The sequence below is a fragment of the Danio aesculapii genome, chromosome 6, assembly GCF_903798145.1.
Source record: "Danio aesculapii chromosome 6, fDanAes4.1, whole genome shotgun sequence".
Classification (NCBI taxonomy): Eukaryota; Metazoa; Chordata; class Actinopteri; order Cypriniformes; family Danionidae; genus Danio; species Danio aesculapii.
The window spans coordinates 40077106-40096794 of NC_079440.1; the positions used below are offsets into that span (position 1 = coordinate 40077106).

At 34.6% G+C, this 19689-nt stretch overlaps 1 protein-coding gene across 1 annotated transcript in view; it reads left to right on the plus strand.

The window, feature by feature from the left end:
- Window positions 1-19689, plus strand: part of cyfip1 (cytoplasmic FMR1 interacting protein 1) — an 86195-nt gene that overhangs the window by 18690 nt on the left and 47816 nt on the right. The window contains exons 3-13 of the mRNA XM_056460161.1: window positions 925-1014; window positions 3636-3713; window positions 3820-3921; window positions 3998-4179; window positions 7555-7651; window positions 7938-8066; window positions 10119-10223; window positions 10413-10504; window positions 12554-12671; window positions 16130-16252; window positions 18815-18940. Coding sequence (XP_056316136.1) covers window positions 925-1014; window positions 3636-3713; window positions 3820-3921; window positions 3998-4179; window positions 7555-7651; window positions 7938-8066; window positions 10119-10223; window positions 10413-10504; window positions 12554-12671; window positions 16130-16252; window positions 18815-18940 — 1242 coding nt within the window. The remainder of the gene's footprint in view (window positions 1-924; window positions 1015-3635; window positions 3714-3819; window positions 3922-3997; window positions 4180-7554; window positions 7652-7937; window positions 8067-10118; window positions 10224-10412; window positions 10505-12553; window positions 12672-16129; window positions 16253-18814; window positions 18941-19689) is intronic.

The following is a 19689-nucleotide window of genomic DNA, read 5'->3' on the forward strand; positions in this document are numbered from 1 at the left end:
TTAAGAGTTTAAATCATATTAAGACAACACGAAGTTTAAAAAAAAAAAAGATATGTTTTATTGAATTGTTTTTTTGATGAAGACTATAAAATGCTCTTTTAAATGAGATTTTTCACTTTCTGTACCTGAATACTGTTAGACTATTCCCAGAAAACCATAAAGAGCTGTTTATTTCATTTTAAAATTGGCTCCATTGTGTTTATGACTATAGTTTGTGTATATATATATATATATATATATATATATATATATATATATATATATATATATATATATATATATATATATATATATATATATTATATTTATATTTATATATATATTTATATTTATATTTATTTTTTATATTTATTTTTATTTTTTATTATTTTTATTTTATTTTATTTTTTATTATTATTCTTTATTTATTATTATTATTATTATTATTATTATTATTATTATTATTATTAATTTTTCTCATGTTTATTATATGTATATCATAATTTACATAAAATATATTTATATTTCACTCCCATACAAAATCATCCCAATCGATCTAAAGCAGGGGTGTCCAAATTCAGTCTTGGAGGGCCAGTCTCCTGCATGTTTAAGTTTCAACCCCAGTTAAACACACCTGAACTAGCAAATCAAGCTCTTTCTAGGTATACTAGAAACTTCCAGACAGGTGTGTTGAAGGAAGTTGGAGCTAAACTATCCAGGATACTGGCCCTCAAGGACCCAGTTTGGACACCACTGATCTAAAGTAATGAATTTCCAATAAAAGCTATTTAAGTCATGTGGTGAAATTGTATTTATATCGCAATGTATAAACTAAAAATATTGCAATTTCAAATTTTTCCAATATCAGGCAGTCCTATTATACACCCTAAAAAACATACAATACAATGCTTGCATAACCATGCTGCTTTTTTTTGCCACCCTCAGCCCAACTTCAACACCAACTTTGAGGACCGCAATGCGTTTGTGACCGGCATCGCCCGTTACATCGAACAGGCCACCGTCCACTCAAGCATGGTAAGATCATCTCAGTGTTTCCACACAGACAGAGCAGCTTGTTCAACTCCACCTTCATTGGCTACACTTAAACATCGACTCCATCACAGCTCTGTAAAGCTGACCCCTACTGTCCCAACCAGTCCATCAAGCCAGCCCTCTGGAAGCCCTGCTAAAGGAGTCTGTCAGGGGCTTCAATGGATTCAGGAGGGCCCATTAGAATCGCTCATTGTCCACTTTCACCACGCTCATTTCAGGAGTCTGGCCAAGCGAACTGGGCTGCTCTGAATGCTTTTTGTGTTGAATGTGAACTGCTGTGTGCTCTGTTAGTGAGAGGTAATAGCTGTCAGAGACTGTTTGGCATCAGTGAGAAGTTAGGAGTGTGGTGCTAAAGAGTTGCAGTGAGGTTTTTTTTTTTTTTGGAAACTCTAGAGGAGATTTTCTTCTAAGTTCCTTTGAGAGTTGTTAAGATTAAGTAGGTTAATCTGTTCTTTGGGAATACATTCAACATGCAATAAAGGTCTATTGTTGAATCTTTATTTGTATGTTTACAAGGGCTGGACTATAAAGCAGTATCTGTTTTTATCAATTATACATCTTTATTGATAACAATAGAAAAAAAGTTAAACTTATTGCTTGTTAGTATTATCTTAATGCATTAAACTAGCATGGACAACTCTCAATTATGTGCAAGTACTGGATTAGGAAAAGCTCATCGTCATATGTCTTGATAAAGGAGCGTGCCATGAATGATGACCAGTTACAAGTTGTGTTTCTCTGAAGTAGGGCCGGTTGAAATAGCTTGATGTCAATATTTCAAGAATATTTTCTGTAACAACATTTATGAGGTTATATAAAACAAATGAAACCATGTTTTATTGGTTATTAAAGCTGGCAGGCATTTATTAGTTCTGATATTGAGAAATTAATTTGGCCAGTTGGCCAGTTTAGATCCAACCCCAATCAGACACACATCGGCTAGCTAATCAAGCTCTTAGTAGGCTTGCTAGAAATGTTCTGGCAGGTGTGTTGAGGCAAGTTGGAGCTAAACTCTGCAGGACACCAGCCCCCCAGGACAGAGTTTGGGCACCCCTGGGCTATATGCACAGCAAAGTGTTTTTCAGCCACTGATAAACTTTCTGGTGAAAGGCTAATATGACTTCTTTCATAAAGTGTTTTTTACAGCATTGATAATGCAATTTAATTCAAATGTAATCAGTTACTTAGACTTAAGCATTCATTTAGTTGTTCAAGCGTAAATTGAGATGCAAGACATGCATGTCAGGAGCAACAGATGAGCACAGAAACTCTATTGAAAATACTGTGGTAAAATAAATTTCCATATTTTAAAGAAATGGCGCAGAACATTAGAATTTAATTCAGTGCTTCTTGTCAGGTCTGAGATCCACTTTGTATTGTATACCAATCCGGCAGTGAAGATCACTTTTTAAAATGATTTAATGAGGTGATTTTTATAATGGGACAACTGCAATCACTTGAGCTGGCTTAGTGAAAATGAAAAAATCCCTGTGTATATGCCCCATAAGATAATATATAATATATTAATTATATATTAATATAATAATATCACAAATGCTTTTTTTTTATATAACATGTAAAAACATATCTTGAATTATAGTGCTACACATATATCGTTTCAGCATCAATATCAATGTGCACATCTGCAATAGTCACATCGCAAAGATATGCAATGTTGAGTCCGCATTATAGCTGACCAGAAGCTACAGAATTTTTAAATCTTTGTATTTATACAGAATTTATGTGATTTATGCAAAAATCACTTACTTAGATTTGTTGTCTTGTTTCTAGTCCAAATATCTACATTTCAAAGCAAAAACATGATTGTTTTACTTACCCCACTGGCAGATAATTTAGCTTGTTTTACTGAAAAACATTTTCTGACGGTGAAAACTAAACAATATTTTTGCTTGCGCTAAGAATGTTTTGATATTTGGACTAGAAACGAGACAAAACAAAGTAAGAAAATAATTTTGCATTGCGATTATTTAAATTCTGTATCTGAATACTGTTAGATTCCCTAGAAATCCATCAAATAGAGCTATTCAACTATCTTGTGAAACTGTATTCATATCGCAGTATTTATCGCAGAAAAATAAAAATAACAATATCTTTTTTTAAGATGATGCAGCCCTACTTTATTATCATGGATGATATGATATGGCACAACTCTGAAAGTTAGGTTGCCCCATTGCCCTGTGACAGAATCGATGATGTGAAATTAAATTCCCATTTTTAAATTAAAATGAATACTGCGGAAATCAGACACTATCACAGAATCCAATGATAAAAACTAAAATAACTGTGTAACACAGAATATCATGGAATTTTGTCAATCTTTTGGTAAATACATAAGGAGGACTGTCACTGTACATAGTTATAATTACTTATATTTGTGTAGATAATTAATAATTATGCTTAAAATGATTAGTATAGCTTAATTGAAAAAAATACAATATTAAAACAATAATTCATTGTGTGTCTTTTTTTTATTTTTTTATGTGGCTTTATTTTGCTCATCTTGTATGTAAAATAAGTCTGTGTGCATTCAGTTGCTTGAATGTGTTAAAGTGTCATTATGAAGTGTTTGTTGTGCGTTACAGAATGAGATGTTAGAAGAAGGCCAGGAGTATGCTGTGATGCTTTACACGTGGAGGTGCTGTTCGAGAGCTATTCCTCAGGTAATTTAGTAAATCCCAAAGCTTTTACCCTCAAGCTCAAGACCACCACCATTACCGACTGCCAGTCTACAGTTTCGACCCTCCTCATCATCTGTTCCTCTCTCAGGTGAAATGTAATGAACAGCCCAACAGGGTGGAGATCTACGAGAAGACTGTGGAGGTGCTCGAGCCCGAAGTCACCAAACTAATGAACTTCATGTACTTTCAGGTAAAGCTTAACGCTATTTCCTGGATCAAAATACTGGGTGTTATAATGTGCACTAATACTTCTGCTTTTCTTTCAGAGAACAGCAATAGATCGCTTTTGTGGTGAAGTGCGTCGTCTCTGTCATGCAGAGCGGAGGAAAGATTTTGTTTCTGAGGCTTATCTGCTCACTCTGGGAAAGTTCATCAACATGTTTGCGGTGCTGGATGAACTTAAGAACATGAAGTGTAGCGTCAAAAATGACCACTCCGCCTACAAGAGGTAAACCACTGCTTTCTGCATTTAGTTCTGTCTTTATAAGGGAGGCCTGTAGATGGCAGTCATTCTACATGTGGAAATTTAAAGCAAACACGCGTTTAGGTGCTCTGTTGACATTAAATAAACATGCAGAACTAAGAAGTAATTAGGAATTATATCGACATACTACTACTAAAAAATTGGTGCCAGTTTTTTATTTTAGTTAAAATATTATTATTATTCAACTTAAGATGCTTTGGATTATGGATAATGGATTATAAATGGATTAAGATAATGGATTATAAATAAGCAATAATTAAGTTTAAATGTATCATGGTTATTACACAAATATTAAACAGCATAACCTGTTCTTAATAGTGGTCAGAAGAAATATTTCACAGTTTTCTGAAGGATCATGTGAAAAAATTTACAAAAGCACGCACATCACTTTTAACTGGGTGCTCTGCCAAGCCGCAAAAAGTGCACAAATATATATTCAAAAAGATGGAAACGCCAAAGCTCCAAAAATGCGAATGTATTCAATTAAAAAAGGCTGACACAAAGTGTGTAATGTTTCGAGCACACGGCTCTTCAACAGACAGTGTTCATCACAGTAATGTGGTGCTTTTTGTACACTTCCGGATCTTCTATTATCTAATTTATGAATTATACAACTTGGATATTCAAAACGAAAATACAGAAACAAACCATAATATTACATGACAAATTAAAAAACGGAATATATCAAGGAAATAATAAGGAATAATATAATAATACAACAAAACTTACAACAAAATATAGCCAAAAAACCTTTAGCCAAAACACCTCATTAAACATGAAAGAATTATTAAGGACGAATGTCAAACTCATTTAAACCTCTTGGAGACAATGTATCTCGAGAGAAAATCCTAAAGGCTTCACGTTGTAACAGCAATTTGTTAAGATCTCCCCCCCCCCAACGTGGATACTTCACAACTTCAATCCCTATGTATTGTAGAGTGGAGACAGAATGTCTCATAACTGATAAGTGCTGTGCAACAGGACTTCTAGGATCATGATGTCGAATAGCACATCGATGTTCAAAAATCTGAATTTTTAAAAGCCATTTCAATTATTAAATTAAATTATCCTTTAATAATTCTTGAATGTTTAATTAGGTGTTTTGGGTAAAGGTTTTTTGGCTATATTTTGTTGTATTTTTATGTTTTATTTCCTTGATAAATTCCATTTTTAATTAGTCATGTAATATTATATTATGGTTTGTTTCTGTATTTTTGTTTTGAATTTGTAAGTTGTACAATTTTTAAATGTGTATTTTTTTTTCAGTTTTTTTCTTGTTGTGAGATAATAGGAGATCATGTGATCCGAAAGTGTACAAAAAAGAGCACCTTACTGTGATGAAACATTATGTTGCATTGAAAACTTGATTAATGTTTAATAATAAATATTTATTTTTACAGTTCTTATTATTGTGGCTAAAATTGTAAATAAAATACTAAACAGGTATTTTAAAATGTAATGATATATCAATAAAATGTTGATTTAAAAAATGTTTTTATCAAATAACTGTAACCATTGTGTGCACATGTGTATATATACAGTGGTCAGCATAACTGAGTACAGCCCATTTTTAAAACAAAATTTTGTATCCATTTCTCAGTGAATATAGGCAATATATTTTGGTGCATTTAAACAAAACTGATTTATTACGCAGATATATTTATTTAAATAATATTTTAAGTCACCTAACATATTTAGAAATTTAAAAGGTAATACAATTAAATTCAACTACAAAATTTTTCCTTTTTTTTTTTTTGCTGCTTGATTTTTCCTCTTTTTTGAAATTTATATTTAATATTTTATTATAACATAAATTTTGGGTGTACTATTTTTTGGACTGTTATTTTGTTAGATAAGCTCCAGATTTGGCTTCAGTATTGACTAATCTATTGTACATGCACAAATATAATATTGTATACCTTCTTATTAAATTATGAATTTAAAAGAGAGATCTGTGCAGGGTGTACTCATATATGCTGAGCACTGTATTTTACCTGTAACTGTCAAATCATAGTTTGTGCCTTTTTTTCAAGCTAAAGCAATGTTATGCAAAGTGAAGTATTTTTGGTCATTATCTCCACTCTCCCATATTTAATGTTGCTCATGTTTATAGTTTAGAATAATAATATATTTGTTGTTTTAATTAGGTTGGTAAAAAATCAAACATAAACTTGTCTTGAGAATCCAAAAGCATTCACTGTGTGCTGAAGCCTATTTGAATGCGGTTAGAATGAGCCTATAATTCAAGGTATAAAAGTAAAACATTGACATGATGTAATTGCTAACATGATATGATGAACTAATATCATTTAACTGTCAATATCAGTGAGAGCACAAACATGTGATATTTGATTTCATCAACAACTAAAAGTTAATAGCAGGTTATCATTGAGTAGCTTACTATTTAGACAACACTGTTAGATTTTAATTTTTCTATTTTGGAAACACACAATTTCAAACAAAGCCATTGTTGCATCTCAAAGCAACACTGTGGTGTTTTGTTCATGAATGAATCTATTTTTGTACTAATCATTTGAGTCATTGATTTAGTGATTCATTCACAGCGATGGTCACCTGAAACAAATCTACTTTGAAATAATTATTTTAATGAATGAATCAATGAGTCACTCATTAGCACAGGGACTTGCCACCACCTACTGGCGGTTTAAGTGTCATTTTTTCCATGGCAGGCCTAAACCAGCCATGGTACCAGAACAGAAACATATTTATATACAAATACTGCCTTTTTACAATTGTTAAAAATAATCGCAGAAATATTGAGGTGTAATTTATTGTCGACATCACACAGCCCTACTCTGCTCACATGTTGCACAGAAAAGTCCTCAGTTTCTTAAACTCTGTCATCATGTAAAGATACTAGAGTTTTGTACTCCCTGCTCTTTCAGTGTTTGTGTGAGTTGGTGTATTTAAGTTTATTTCGGGTTTGCCCACCCGCTGAACACACTTTATGAAATGTCAAATTTGTCAACCACTCTTCCAGCTTTCCACCTCCTGTCATCTAACACTTTACACATCACTCTCTCTTGCCGTCTCTTTTTATGTCTCTACGGCTGTCATTTCTAAATTCTGTTTATATCTTTCCCGATTTATTTATTTTTTGCTGAAGGCCAGTAGGTTTTCTTTTTTCTTTTAACATTTCCACCTCGCTACTGCAAAAAAGCAACATATATGTATCTTACAATTTTTTGTGTTTGTTTTTTTGCAGATAAATAATGCTATTTTCTCCTGAAAGCTTAAGATTTGAAGAACTGGCCTCGTTTTAGCGTGTTCTGCCTCAGTCTTTCTTGTTTTGCTTATCTTTTCCTCTCTGTCTATCAGAGCTGCTCAGTTCCTGAGGAAAATGTCCGAGCCGTCCTCAATTCAGGAATCCCAAAACCTATCCATGTTTCTGGCCAACCACAATAAGATCACTCAGGTATCACACTGTCTCTTATATACTCAGTATTAATAATTCACTTAGTGCAGAGAAAATAATGTGAATATAGAGTATTGTGACAAAGAAGTAGTGTTGATTTTGCTTTGCAAAGTAATGAATACATAATTGTTTTACAGTAGCATAGAGCTGTTATTGATCACTGAAATTTGCTAAATTGACTCCCAGTCCCTGGATAGAGCAATGTAATAAATGCAAATACTTTCTATAGTGCTTGAGACATGTTCTGTTTATGAGTTTCTGATATTAATGGGTATTTCTTTTTCAGTCCCTGCAGCAGCAGCTTGAAGTGATTAACGGATATGATGAGCTGTTAGCAGACATTGTTAACCTGTGTGTGGATTACTATGAAAACAAGATGTACCTCACCCCTAGTGAGAAACACATGCTACTCAAAGTATGTATACTCATGAACACGCTGACATTTACACACTGTCCTGAAGCATACTGTAAAACACATATTGTTTGAATAACTTCAATTTTTACATTAATGTTCAATAAGATGTTTGAAATACTTTTCAACCAAGTATCTTCTTCATACCAGGGCTGCATTTATTTGATAGAAAATATAGTAAACAAGTACAGTGTGTCCGGAAAGTATTCATAGCGCTTCACTTTTTCCACATTTCTTTATGTTACAACCTCATTCCAAAATAGATTAAATTCATTTATTTCCTCTAAATTCTACACACAATACCCCATAATGACAATGTGAGAATAGATTTTTTTGAGGTTACTGCAAATTAATTAAAAATAAAAAACCTGAAAAATCACATGTACATAAGTATTCACAGCCTTTGCCATGAAGCTCTAAATTGAGCTCCACTGATCATTCTTGATATGTTTCAGCAGCTTAATTGGAGTTCACCTGTGGTAAATTCAGTTGATTGGACATGATTTAAAAAGACATACACCTGTCTATGTAAGGTCACAGGGTTGACAGTGCATGTCAAAGCACAAACCAAGCATGAAGACAAAGGAATTGTCTGTAAACCCTCCGAGACAGGATTGTTTCAAGGCACAAGGCTGGGGAAGGTTACAGAAAAATTTCTGCTGCTCTGAAAGTCCCAATGAGCACAGTGGCCTCCATAATCCGTTAGTGGATGATGTTTGGAACCGCCAGGACTCTTCCTAGAGCTGGCCAGCCGTCTAAGCTGAGTGATCGGGGAGAAGGGCCTTAGTCAGGGAGGTGATCAATAACCCAATGGTCACCTGTCTAAGCTCCAGCGTTCTTCTGTGGAGAGAGGAGAACCTTACAGAAGGACAACCATTTGTGCAGCAATCCACCAATCAGGCCTGTATGTAAGAGTTGCCAGATGGAAGCCACTCCCTGCCTGGAATTTGCCAAAAGGCATCTGAAGGACTCTCAGACCACAAGAAACAAAATTCTCTGGTCTGATGAGACTAAAATTGAACTCTTTGGACTGAATGTCAGGCGTTACGTTTGGAGAAAACCTGGGGGGGGTTTCAGCAGTATTAGTCCAGTCTTCAGTGTCACATGGTTCATCAGAAAGCATTAGAAAATTTAAACTTTCTTAATTTCCTAGTAAGTCCAAACGGATTCCCGGACAAAGCTCGATATTCACAGTTGAAGCTTGTGTGCTGCTTTTAGCTTTGGAACAAATAGAACAAGAACAGCAAGAGCAGTTTTTAATTTGCACAGATTCTATATCCTGCTTACAAGCACTTGAATCTATGAAAAAGATCATCCTATGATTTTTAGCATAAAAGAAAATTGGACCTTTTAAAGAAAAAAGATATATACTTTGATATTATTTTTGCTGGATGACGGGTCATATGGGATTCATTGATACGAACGTGCAGATAAAGCAGCTAAGAAAGCCCTACAGTTGGAGATAACCGAATGTAAAACTGTTTTAAATCTGTATATTAATGGTAAATGGCAAATGCATTGGGATGAATGGAGAAACAACAAATTGTATGAAGTGAATCCATTTGTAAATGAAACAAATAATTACCATTTTGAAAGTAGACATGATCAGGTTGAACATACAAGATGCGGAATCAGACTCTCAAGACTCGCACACATATTTATTGAAAGTGGAAGAAAAACATATCTGTGACTTGTGTAAGAATATTTTGACGACAAAACATATTTTAGTAAAATTTGTATTTTTAAATGACATTAGAGAACGTTTTTATTCAGGAGATATTTTAAGGGAAATGTTTGAAAAGGTGTTCTCTGGAAAAATTTTTTTAATCAAACTAAAAGATTATATATGACTCTCTTTAATGTTTTTTTTTGTACAATGTGTGTTTGTTAAGAAGCTATATATATTGTTATATGTTATATATTGTTTATTTAGTATAGGTTTTTCCATGAATATAGCAATGCTGCAATGATTTAGCATTAAATAAATAAATAAATAATAATAAAATTAATTCCAAATAAAGTTCAAACGTATATTTTTGGTTTTGTGTTTTGTAGGTAATGGGCTTTGGTCTCTATCTCATGGATGGAAGTAACAGCAACATCTACAAACTTGATGCCAAGAAAAGAATCAACCTCACAAAGATTGACAAGTTCTTTAAGGTGTGTGTGTGTGTGTGTGTGTGTGTGTGTGTGTGTGTGTGTGTGTGTGTGTGTGTGTGTGTGTGCCTTTCACAATGTGAATGGAAATAAATAAGATACATATTAATTTAGCTGTAAAGTAGTCTGTCTCATCTGCAGTTGCTTGAGGTGGATTTTGAAGTTGTTTAACATTCTGTTCTACCACTACAGCAATTGCAGGTAGTGCCTCTGTTTGGAGACATGCAGATTGAATTGGCCCGCTATATCAAAACCAGCGCTCACTACGAGGAAAACAAGTCTAGGTGAGTGTCCTAAAGGTTTAGACTGTCCAAAAAATTAAAGTTCCGGCATTTACTTATGCACCACTTGTTACAACCCTGCTTGATTTTCTTATTTCTGTTAAACAAAGAAGAAGATATTTTAAAAAAATGTTGGAAACTGGTAGCTGTTGACTTAATTAGATTTTCTTCTACAATTGAAGTCAATGACTTTAATGTCTTTTGTGTTTAACACTTTAACTATGAAGCATGTTTTGTTAGATTATGCTGGTTTTAATTCTGTGAGGAATTTATTGTGTTCAGTGCATTTAATGAAGAGATTTTTAACAGTGTTAACCAAAAATCAGTTTTAAAGTTTTTAGCAAAAAATAATTGCAAAAGCATTATATAATCTATCTCTAATATACATTTTCTCGCCATGAAAATGGCCATAGAAGCTAGCGTTGCGGAAAACTCAAACAATCAATCCCTCTCTAAGATGATGTAAAAATCGAAACATTGTGGCTGCAGTTTACTTTAATTAAGGGTGTAGACATGAATTGAAAATCATCTCTTCTGATTTCATAATCCATAATCTGTATTAAGATATTCTAAGAAACTGCAAGCTGGTCTTTTCCAAGACTTTGCAATGCAAAAGGAATTGAAATCGCAAAAAAAGTATTCTGTATTATCTACATGCATTTTTTGGGAAAAAAATAACAATAAGTACCTATGAATTTGACAATGCTTTATTATGCTTCTTTTTACAAGATGTACCCTAGAGTGCGTATCTGAAGTTTCTGCTCAAAATTCCCCAAAAATAGTGTTTTAGAATTCTTTGAAACTGCCCCTTTTGGACTTTGATCCTAATTGTGCCATTTTGGTCACTGTTGCTTTAAATAGCCCCTATTATGCATTATAAAAGGTCAAGTTACAACACACAATTAAATTAATATTTTACGGAAAATGATTTTAAACCATTATAATCACACTTCACGTTGTGTAGGAAGGAGAAACACTTACAGGATCTGGAGGAAAAAAAAGTTTACAGTTACTGACAAAGTCCCATACATTTGCAGTCTTCGCTGCTCCATCCTTTAATAAAAAACGGTCGCTTAATCCCACATTATTGTTTTTGTATCAATCATCAGAAAAATGACAGGAACAAACACAGCACACGGTTGACTATACTGTGGTGTTGTTGTGAAAATGAACTTTAACCATTTATTCCCCACAGCCGCGTGTCTGGCCATCTCTCAGTGATAGGAATCTTCGTGTCATGATCAATCCCATGATGCCTCTCACTCCGCTAGTGTCTGAAGGGAAAGGCGTGTTCACGTTTTACCAGAACCGGCACTTCATATTTGGCGATGTCTCGTATCGACATCGATGCGGGCTGGCAAAAGATCCAAACAAAGGTCGAATCATCGATTGTACCCTTTTCAAAAGAGGGTGGGGCTTCAAATGCCTATGTGTCAGCATAGCAGGAGATTCAAAAACAAGACTAACCTCCTATGCTAACGAGGGAGAGATTGTAACTAATAGGCAGAGCTTTCCTCCTCTGATGCCGTGGACAAAGTGAGAATGTCAATCAAAGTATTTCTGCACACTGTCTTTATGAAGTGTGATTATAGTAAATAAAATTAATACATTTTTATAATTAGAAGCTGGTTGTATTCACACACTATTGCCGCAATTGTTTGTTTAAAGTGTTTAAACCCTTTATAAGTGATTTATTTATTTTTATTTTTTATTTTTTTAGAATTCAACTTTTTTATTGTTTAACAGCCAAGAACAAAGAACACACTACACATACATATGATACATGTGACATATTCAGCCACCTGTCACACCAAGAAAATTCATCAAAAAAAAAAAACAACGTATAGCAAACATAAATGAAAATTAAGGTTGTGGTACCTTTGTAAGTACATACTCATTTATCTTAATTTTAGATGTTGCCAGAGATTATCCCATTTTCTATGTTATTCTCCGTCATTGTTCAATCTCCCCAGCATACACTCAGGACCCCTGTAACTCTTTACTAGAAACCGTTCATGTCTTTGTAATCGTCTATCCTCTTCTGTTCTCTAGGTGGTCATGCACGTCAGCAGGCAGTAGCCCGCAGTATAATATCTGCGAACAGATGATTCAAATCCGGGAGGACCACATGCGTTTCATTTCTGAATTGGCACGATACAGCAACAGTGAGGTGAGCACTTTTTAAAAGAAGGAAACATTTTGTTCGCTCTTTCTAAACAAATGCAGTGCAGGCTCTTCAGTCATAGTGCACCGACTCATAATGGCATGACGTTGGCGGAAGACGAAATGTCTGTTATCTAATCTGCCAAATCATTTGCTCTTTCTAAACATAAGATCTCTGACGAAGCAGATGAGTGGTTCTTAGATTCAGACACTGGTAAACAGTTTAGTATCTCATGAAGTTGTTACTGGAAAAAATAAATGTAGAAATATTTAAAATTATGGATTCATTTTAGGTCAGTATTAAGATTTATAACAAATATATTTTACTTCTTTGGACATAAACTCGATCTCCAAATGAGTTGTGTCTGCTATTGGCGAAATAAAATAATCATTAAAAATACAGAGAAAGTAATGGATACTACACTGAAAAATTGCAGAGTTCAGCACAATTCAACACAACTCAATTCATTCATCGATTACAAATCACAAATCGGTTAAATTAACTTAACAAATTGAAGTGGATTGAACATAAAACGATTAATGCCGAGTTCAGACTGCACAATTTTCAAAATAGTCGTGTCACAGATGCTTTCACCCTGCATGACTATCTGGACTAGCGTTTCATCGCTGCCTCGTTTACACTGCAAGATGGATCAGTGACAGGGGGTTTCACACTGCATGACTTTACAAAAGGAAGAATCGCCGACAACTTTATCTCGATTCGCAAACTATGTCTCACAACCAAACACATGCGAGAAGTGACATGGAAGCAACGTGAGGTCACGAATATATCTTTTGTTATTATCTACATAATGAGAAAGAAGCCTTTAGTGTGGTATAAATTGTACTTATTTTGCTCAGCTGGCCTTTTACGGGAATTAGCAATTTCTCTTCTTTTTTTTTTTTTCGAATCGGTTGTGATATTGCTCGGATGACATGTCAAACAGACACAAGTGCTCCTGTCAAATTTACACTAGTTTTTCCTCCATTTCTTAGGTCCAAATAGACTGAAAAAAGCACTTTTAACTTCTTCCCCAACCTCCCGCTGGCCTGGAGATACCCATACTAGTGTTGCTCTCTCATTAGCTGTAGGTGATCAGCGATGTTATATTCAGTCAGAACACATTTCACATGGCATGATTTGAATCATCCAGATATTTAGCACGCCAAATATTTCACGGGTGTTGGCTACTCATCAAGGATTCTCTCCGATCGTGTCTTTGATAGTTCACACTGTGTGATTGTTACTCACGTGAATGAGCATCGATTTGTCTGTGATTTCAGGCATTTGTCAGCAATTTCTCAAAACCTGTCTGTGAGTCAAAATCGGGGCTTAAAACATGCAGTCTGAACTCGGCATAAGTTGTCTCCATAAAATCTCAAGAATTATGTCATTTCAGCTCATAAATAAGTAGTTTGAACAAGCAGCAATAATTTTTTTTGAGTGTATATGTTGATACAAAGTATTGCTCACATTTAAGATTTAAATTTAGTTGTAATGTCAAATAGATTATTGATGGCACTTAATAAAACAAGAAATAGTGTATGTTATATTTTTAGTATCTCTCACTATGCCTCCTTCAAATGTATTCCTTCAGCAAGGATGCAGTAATTTGGGAATTGTCAAAATCTCATACAATTGGTCTCATTTTGACAAAATGTATACAGTGGGCCCCTCTTTTCAAAGTATTTTTTCTAAAGTACATTGATTCAAAATAGACCCCAGGTTGAGTTTTAAGGGTTTTTTAAAAAAATTTTTTGACCTTAAATAATTGATTTCAAAAAGCATTTGCTCTTCGAAAGAACAGACTGGGTTAGGGGCTAAATTTGATCACACTGCATCCCACTGCTAACATGCATTAAACATTAAACAGTTTTATTTTTTTTAATAAATGTTTTTCTTTTGAACCTTCCACAAAGATATTTTATCAGCACTGTTGTCAAATGATTTAAGCATTGATAATAATGAGAAAAATATTTCTTGATTAGATTTCGACCAGCATATTATAATATTTTACAAGTGAAACCTGGAAAATTCAGCCTTGCCATCAAAGAAAGGAAAGTATGCTTATTACAACTCTGATTCACCTTGAACTGAAAAAGCCTCAGCATAATGGATTCTGAAAAATAAAGTTCCAATTTATATTAGGTGGCCTTTACTAGGCTACCATGTACTTGCTTAAAACATTAAATACAATGTACTTACTGCGTCCATAATGTATTGCAGAACACTTCTGCTGCTCTTAAGGTGAGATACGAATAGCATTAAGGACCGGTTTGGTGGTATGGGTAGGTTTAGGTGTAAAAATCCAATTGCAAAAGTTAATTACAGACGTATTCATTCATTCATTCATTCATTTTTCTTTGGCTTAGTCCCTTTATTCATCAGGGGTCCGCACAGCTGTTTGAACCCCCGACTTATCCAGCATGTTTTACACAGCGGATGCCCTTCCAGCTGCAACCCAGTACAGGGAAACATCTATACATTCACACACACATACAGTACGGCCAATTTAGTTTATTTAATCCACCTATATCGCATGTCTTTGGACTGTTTGGGCAACCGGAGCACCCAGAGGAAACCCACAAGAACATGGGGAGAACATGCAAACTCCACACAGAAATACCAACTGACCCAGCTGAGACTCGAACAAGCGAGCTTCTTACTATGAGGCGACAGTGCTAACCACTGAGCCAGCGTGTCACCCCATGCAGGTATTTAATCGTTCATAAATACAATATAAAAGCACAGTAGTTTCAGTGTAAGTACATATTAGTTAAGGCCTCTTAATATAAAGTGGGACCAAATGTCTTTCTGTAATCATTCAGCTTAATGAAAATCAAAAGCGTGTGTCTTATATTGGGTTTTAGCTCATCTATGAGTATTTCCATGAATATTCATTAGCTGTGGGAGGCCAAACAGCTCTCGCTTCATACATGATTCCCTTTTTCCACGGGTGAAATGCTTCCAAGACTCGCTCTCCGCAAGTGTGCATTGACAGTCACTGGGGTCAATATTCCTACAGATGAATATGGAAATGTGCAGGGAGGACGTCAGCCTGGGATTGAATTAAGACACGGCAGCAGGGTATAATGAGACGGTATTGGCAGCCACAGGACAACTGGGCTCCGCTATCAGTGACAGCAGCTCAGTGAAAAGGAGAAACAGGGCTGAATTAGTTTGTTCAGTGCACCGCTCTCTGGTTGTCAGATGTCAAGGGTTTTGACATGGTGCTTGCATCTTATGCTGTCACAAACTGTTGAAACAAGTGCACAGATACTGAGCGTTGGCATTTTCTCCTTTGTTTGCTTATTTTGGATGCATCAGCTTCTATGTCGGGGCTCCTGGTGTTTTGCCATTAGCTTTTCTGCGTTTCATTAATTTACTCATTTTCTCTGTAATGATGCTGCTTGTGTTAGGTGTTATGTCATGTTGTTTACTAGCTCTTTTTCTCATTTTGTCAGGTTGTAACTGGCTCTGGGCGTCAGGACGCTCAGAAGACGGACTCTGAGTACAGGAAGTTGTTTGATCTGGCTCTGCAGGGCCTGCAGCTGCTCTCTCAGTGGAGCGCTCAGATCATGGAAGTGGTGAGTGGACTTGTCACACACTCATATTTATGCATGTGATCACAAACCAGGGGAAAACTGATCTCCAACTTTTGAGCTGTGATGATTATGTAGGGTTATACATGAATGGATTTTGGTTTAATGTTTTTAGAATGTGCAAAACTGTCCACGTTGAAAATCTGACGTTCTTTTTGTTTGTTTATTTGTTTGTTTGTTTTGTTTGCATTCATTTATTAATTCATTTGGGTTTTAAAATCCTATGCCATGAATTTTAAGTATATACTGAATGTAGACATGTAAAAATAGTACACATTTCTTTGACTAGCTATTTCTGACAAAAAAAGTCAGATTTATTTAAAGGCCACCTATGATGAAAATCAACTTTTGTAAGCTGTTTGGACAGAACTGTGTGTCAATATAGTGTGTCCACAGTCATATTGTAGTGATTTAAACCTTTTTTAAAGTTAACATTCGACCCAAATCTCAGTGAGTTTGAGGCCCACTGCAATGTGACATCAGTGTGTGGTTTTCCCTGCCACCGAATTTATTGACAGATGCCATGTTTCTATAAAAACATGTACACTCATGTCCACAGAACTTTTTTCTGCGAATGAATTTGGATTAAATATTCGTTAAAACTCTTTGTGATTTTTATGAGTTTTAAAAGTTTTTAAATGTTTTTAAAACGGTGCATGTTTGTAATAAAGACAAACAGCATTTACGTGAGACTCATCATTTCAGAAAGGCTTGAATAAACTCCACCTCAAGTACATGCAATAAACTTGCTTGGTATTTTTGACTAATGAGCTGTATTTCAGCTTCATCCATGTCTGTTTCTATCACTGACTGCTGTTTATTTAATGAAATGCAGGAGAAGCAGACACACATGGGAGCGGTGGGCGGGTAGAAGCAGCTCTTTTTGCATTTAAAGCCAAAGGCTACAAAAACAGCCAAACTGTACCCAGACACCAAAACGGGCATATCCTGGAGGCTTTAATAAATTATCTGATTGGTATTTTGAGCTGAAACTTTACAGATACATTCTGGAGACACCAAAGGAGGGGTACAATAGGTGCCCTTTAAATATGTTTTGCTTGTGTGGACAAATTGAAGTCTGAGCAGTGTTGTGTCTGTCAATCACAAAAAATCTATTAATCTCCTTTTTTTGTTTTGGATTTGACACTTGGTAAACATCGTTAAATAATAGAACCGAACTCAGTATAGTAGTAGTAGTTCCAGACAGTATAAAATATAGTGACACACAGTACATTTGAGACTAAATACTTGATACAAATATACATATTACAGTGCACAATACATTGACATACTTTTAAGACGAAATACATTTAAATACAGTGTATACATAAATAGACAATAAATATGTCAAAATACATGTATTACACACACATATAGATGCACAGACAAGTAGTGTGCAAGATTTAGCATAATACACCTTTAACATATCTACACATATACATGTAATGTGATTTATGTAGGTAGTATTGTTGTTAAATTAAATTATTGTTACAGTGCAGCGCATGGTATATTGTGGTGGTAGAAATGCAGTGAGGGGTATGGAAAGTGAAGTGTTAGGTATGTTAGGTAGTAGCAGTAGTTGTCATAGTGTAACATATTTAAAAATTTGTCAAGCCAGAAGAAATGTATTCAAGTACAATACTGAAACAATGAGTTTTTGTGATGTTGATGTTAATTTCTCTTTAAAAACAATTGTAATGAGGGATTAGGTGCATAAAATGTCTTCTTTCGAAAGTAGCTCTTATAGACATTGAAGTGTAATGAGATTTTTTTCTCTCTCACACTTCGATGCTTAAATGGAGGTATTGTGACCATATTGTATGCATATTCATGTGAGGTGTTCGTCTGGCAGCTCTACATTGTTTTTGTGTTCTGAATGAAATGTTCAGTTCTCTAACAGAAGATTAATGAACATGCCAAGTTCTTTGAAAAAGCCTCACAGTGGTAACTAATACCAGCTTGTCAAAGGCTCTTAAATAAGTGCCGTCTGACAGAAGTATTCAGTATTTGCTTAATTGAGTTACGTAATAAATATGCTAAGATGTTTTTTGTTTTTTTTCTCAGAAATATTTTTTTCTGTGTCAAAAACACCATGCACTTGATCAGGCAGGAAAGCTAGCCTGTTACACTCAAAGACTAACAAACCTCCAATTAATGCTACTACCAACTTCAAGATCAAAAGATTGAACTACATTGAATAAATAGACGAGGGCCTGTCAGACCAGTGGTGTGTGTTTCTTCACTTACTTCCAGAATGCTTTTTGGATTCATTCTTGGAATAGTCATTTCAAATAAAATATTTTATAGTACCATCAAGCCTTTTCAAATGTTGCCATGGAAACAGCCTGAAACACATCCATTCTTTGCAATTAATAAGATGTATTTTGATTTCCAGGTAATTAAGCTGGAGATGATGGATCACAGTTTCTATTTGTTACTGTTTGCTTTTATTTTTTAAAGCTGCTTTGAAGATATCATTTAATATTCATACATCCCTTGCATCATCAGTTATACATGAAAGACAGTCAAATGTTGTCCTTTTTGCAGTATTCCTGGAAATTGGTGCATCCTACAGACAAGTACTCCAACAAAGAATGTCCTGACAATGCTGAAGAATATGAGCGCGCCACCAGATACAACTACACCAGTGAGGAAAAATTTGCTCTGGTGGAGGTTAGTAAAGATGTTTAGCGTTGTAATTCTCCACATACAACTTAGGTCATTGCATCTCTTTCAATGCAAAGCCAAGTATGAAAATGAAATGTGCTTCAATAATCTGTCATTGTTTGTGTGGGGGAGGGGATTTCTCTATATTGAACATTTCATTCAGATGTTATTTCAGCAGTGTTGGGCAATCCAATTGAATTGAATTGAATCTAATAGCTACATCTAAGATATTTTTGATATTTTCATTTTTAAATTGAAGCAACTTAAATCCAAGTCAATCCTATCTTAGTGTTAAAAAAACTGTCAATGAAACGTATGAGGCAGAATTGTTCAGTTCAGTCATTTACTGTAAATAATATGCTGAACCAAACAGAAACAAATTATAGTATAAAACTAAAAATCCAATAAAGCCAGGTGTTACACATTTAAAATACTATAGTAATTTATAGTAAAGGGAAATATTTAGGAATTAGCATTAAATTGGATTATACAACTCTTCATCAATGATTTACTCTACATAATATAGTATCATTAGTAACTATCATGAACTAATAGTAATTACCGTAGTATACTTTAGCCTATACTACAGTAAACTAGTAATATATGAATATATCTTCTCTCCTCTCCCTCAGTCATCTTTCCGTCAAGCAAATTTCTTGTTTTAGCCTAATTGATTGGCAACATCACCGACCGGTGCGAGAGGTAGCAGTAACTCATCAAAAAGTTTGTTTTCGACCACCGTAAAACACGAAGAA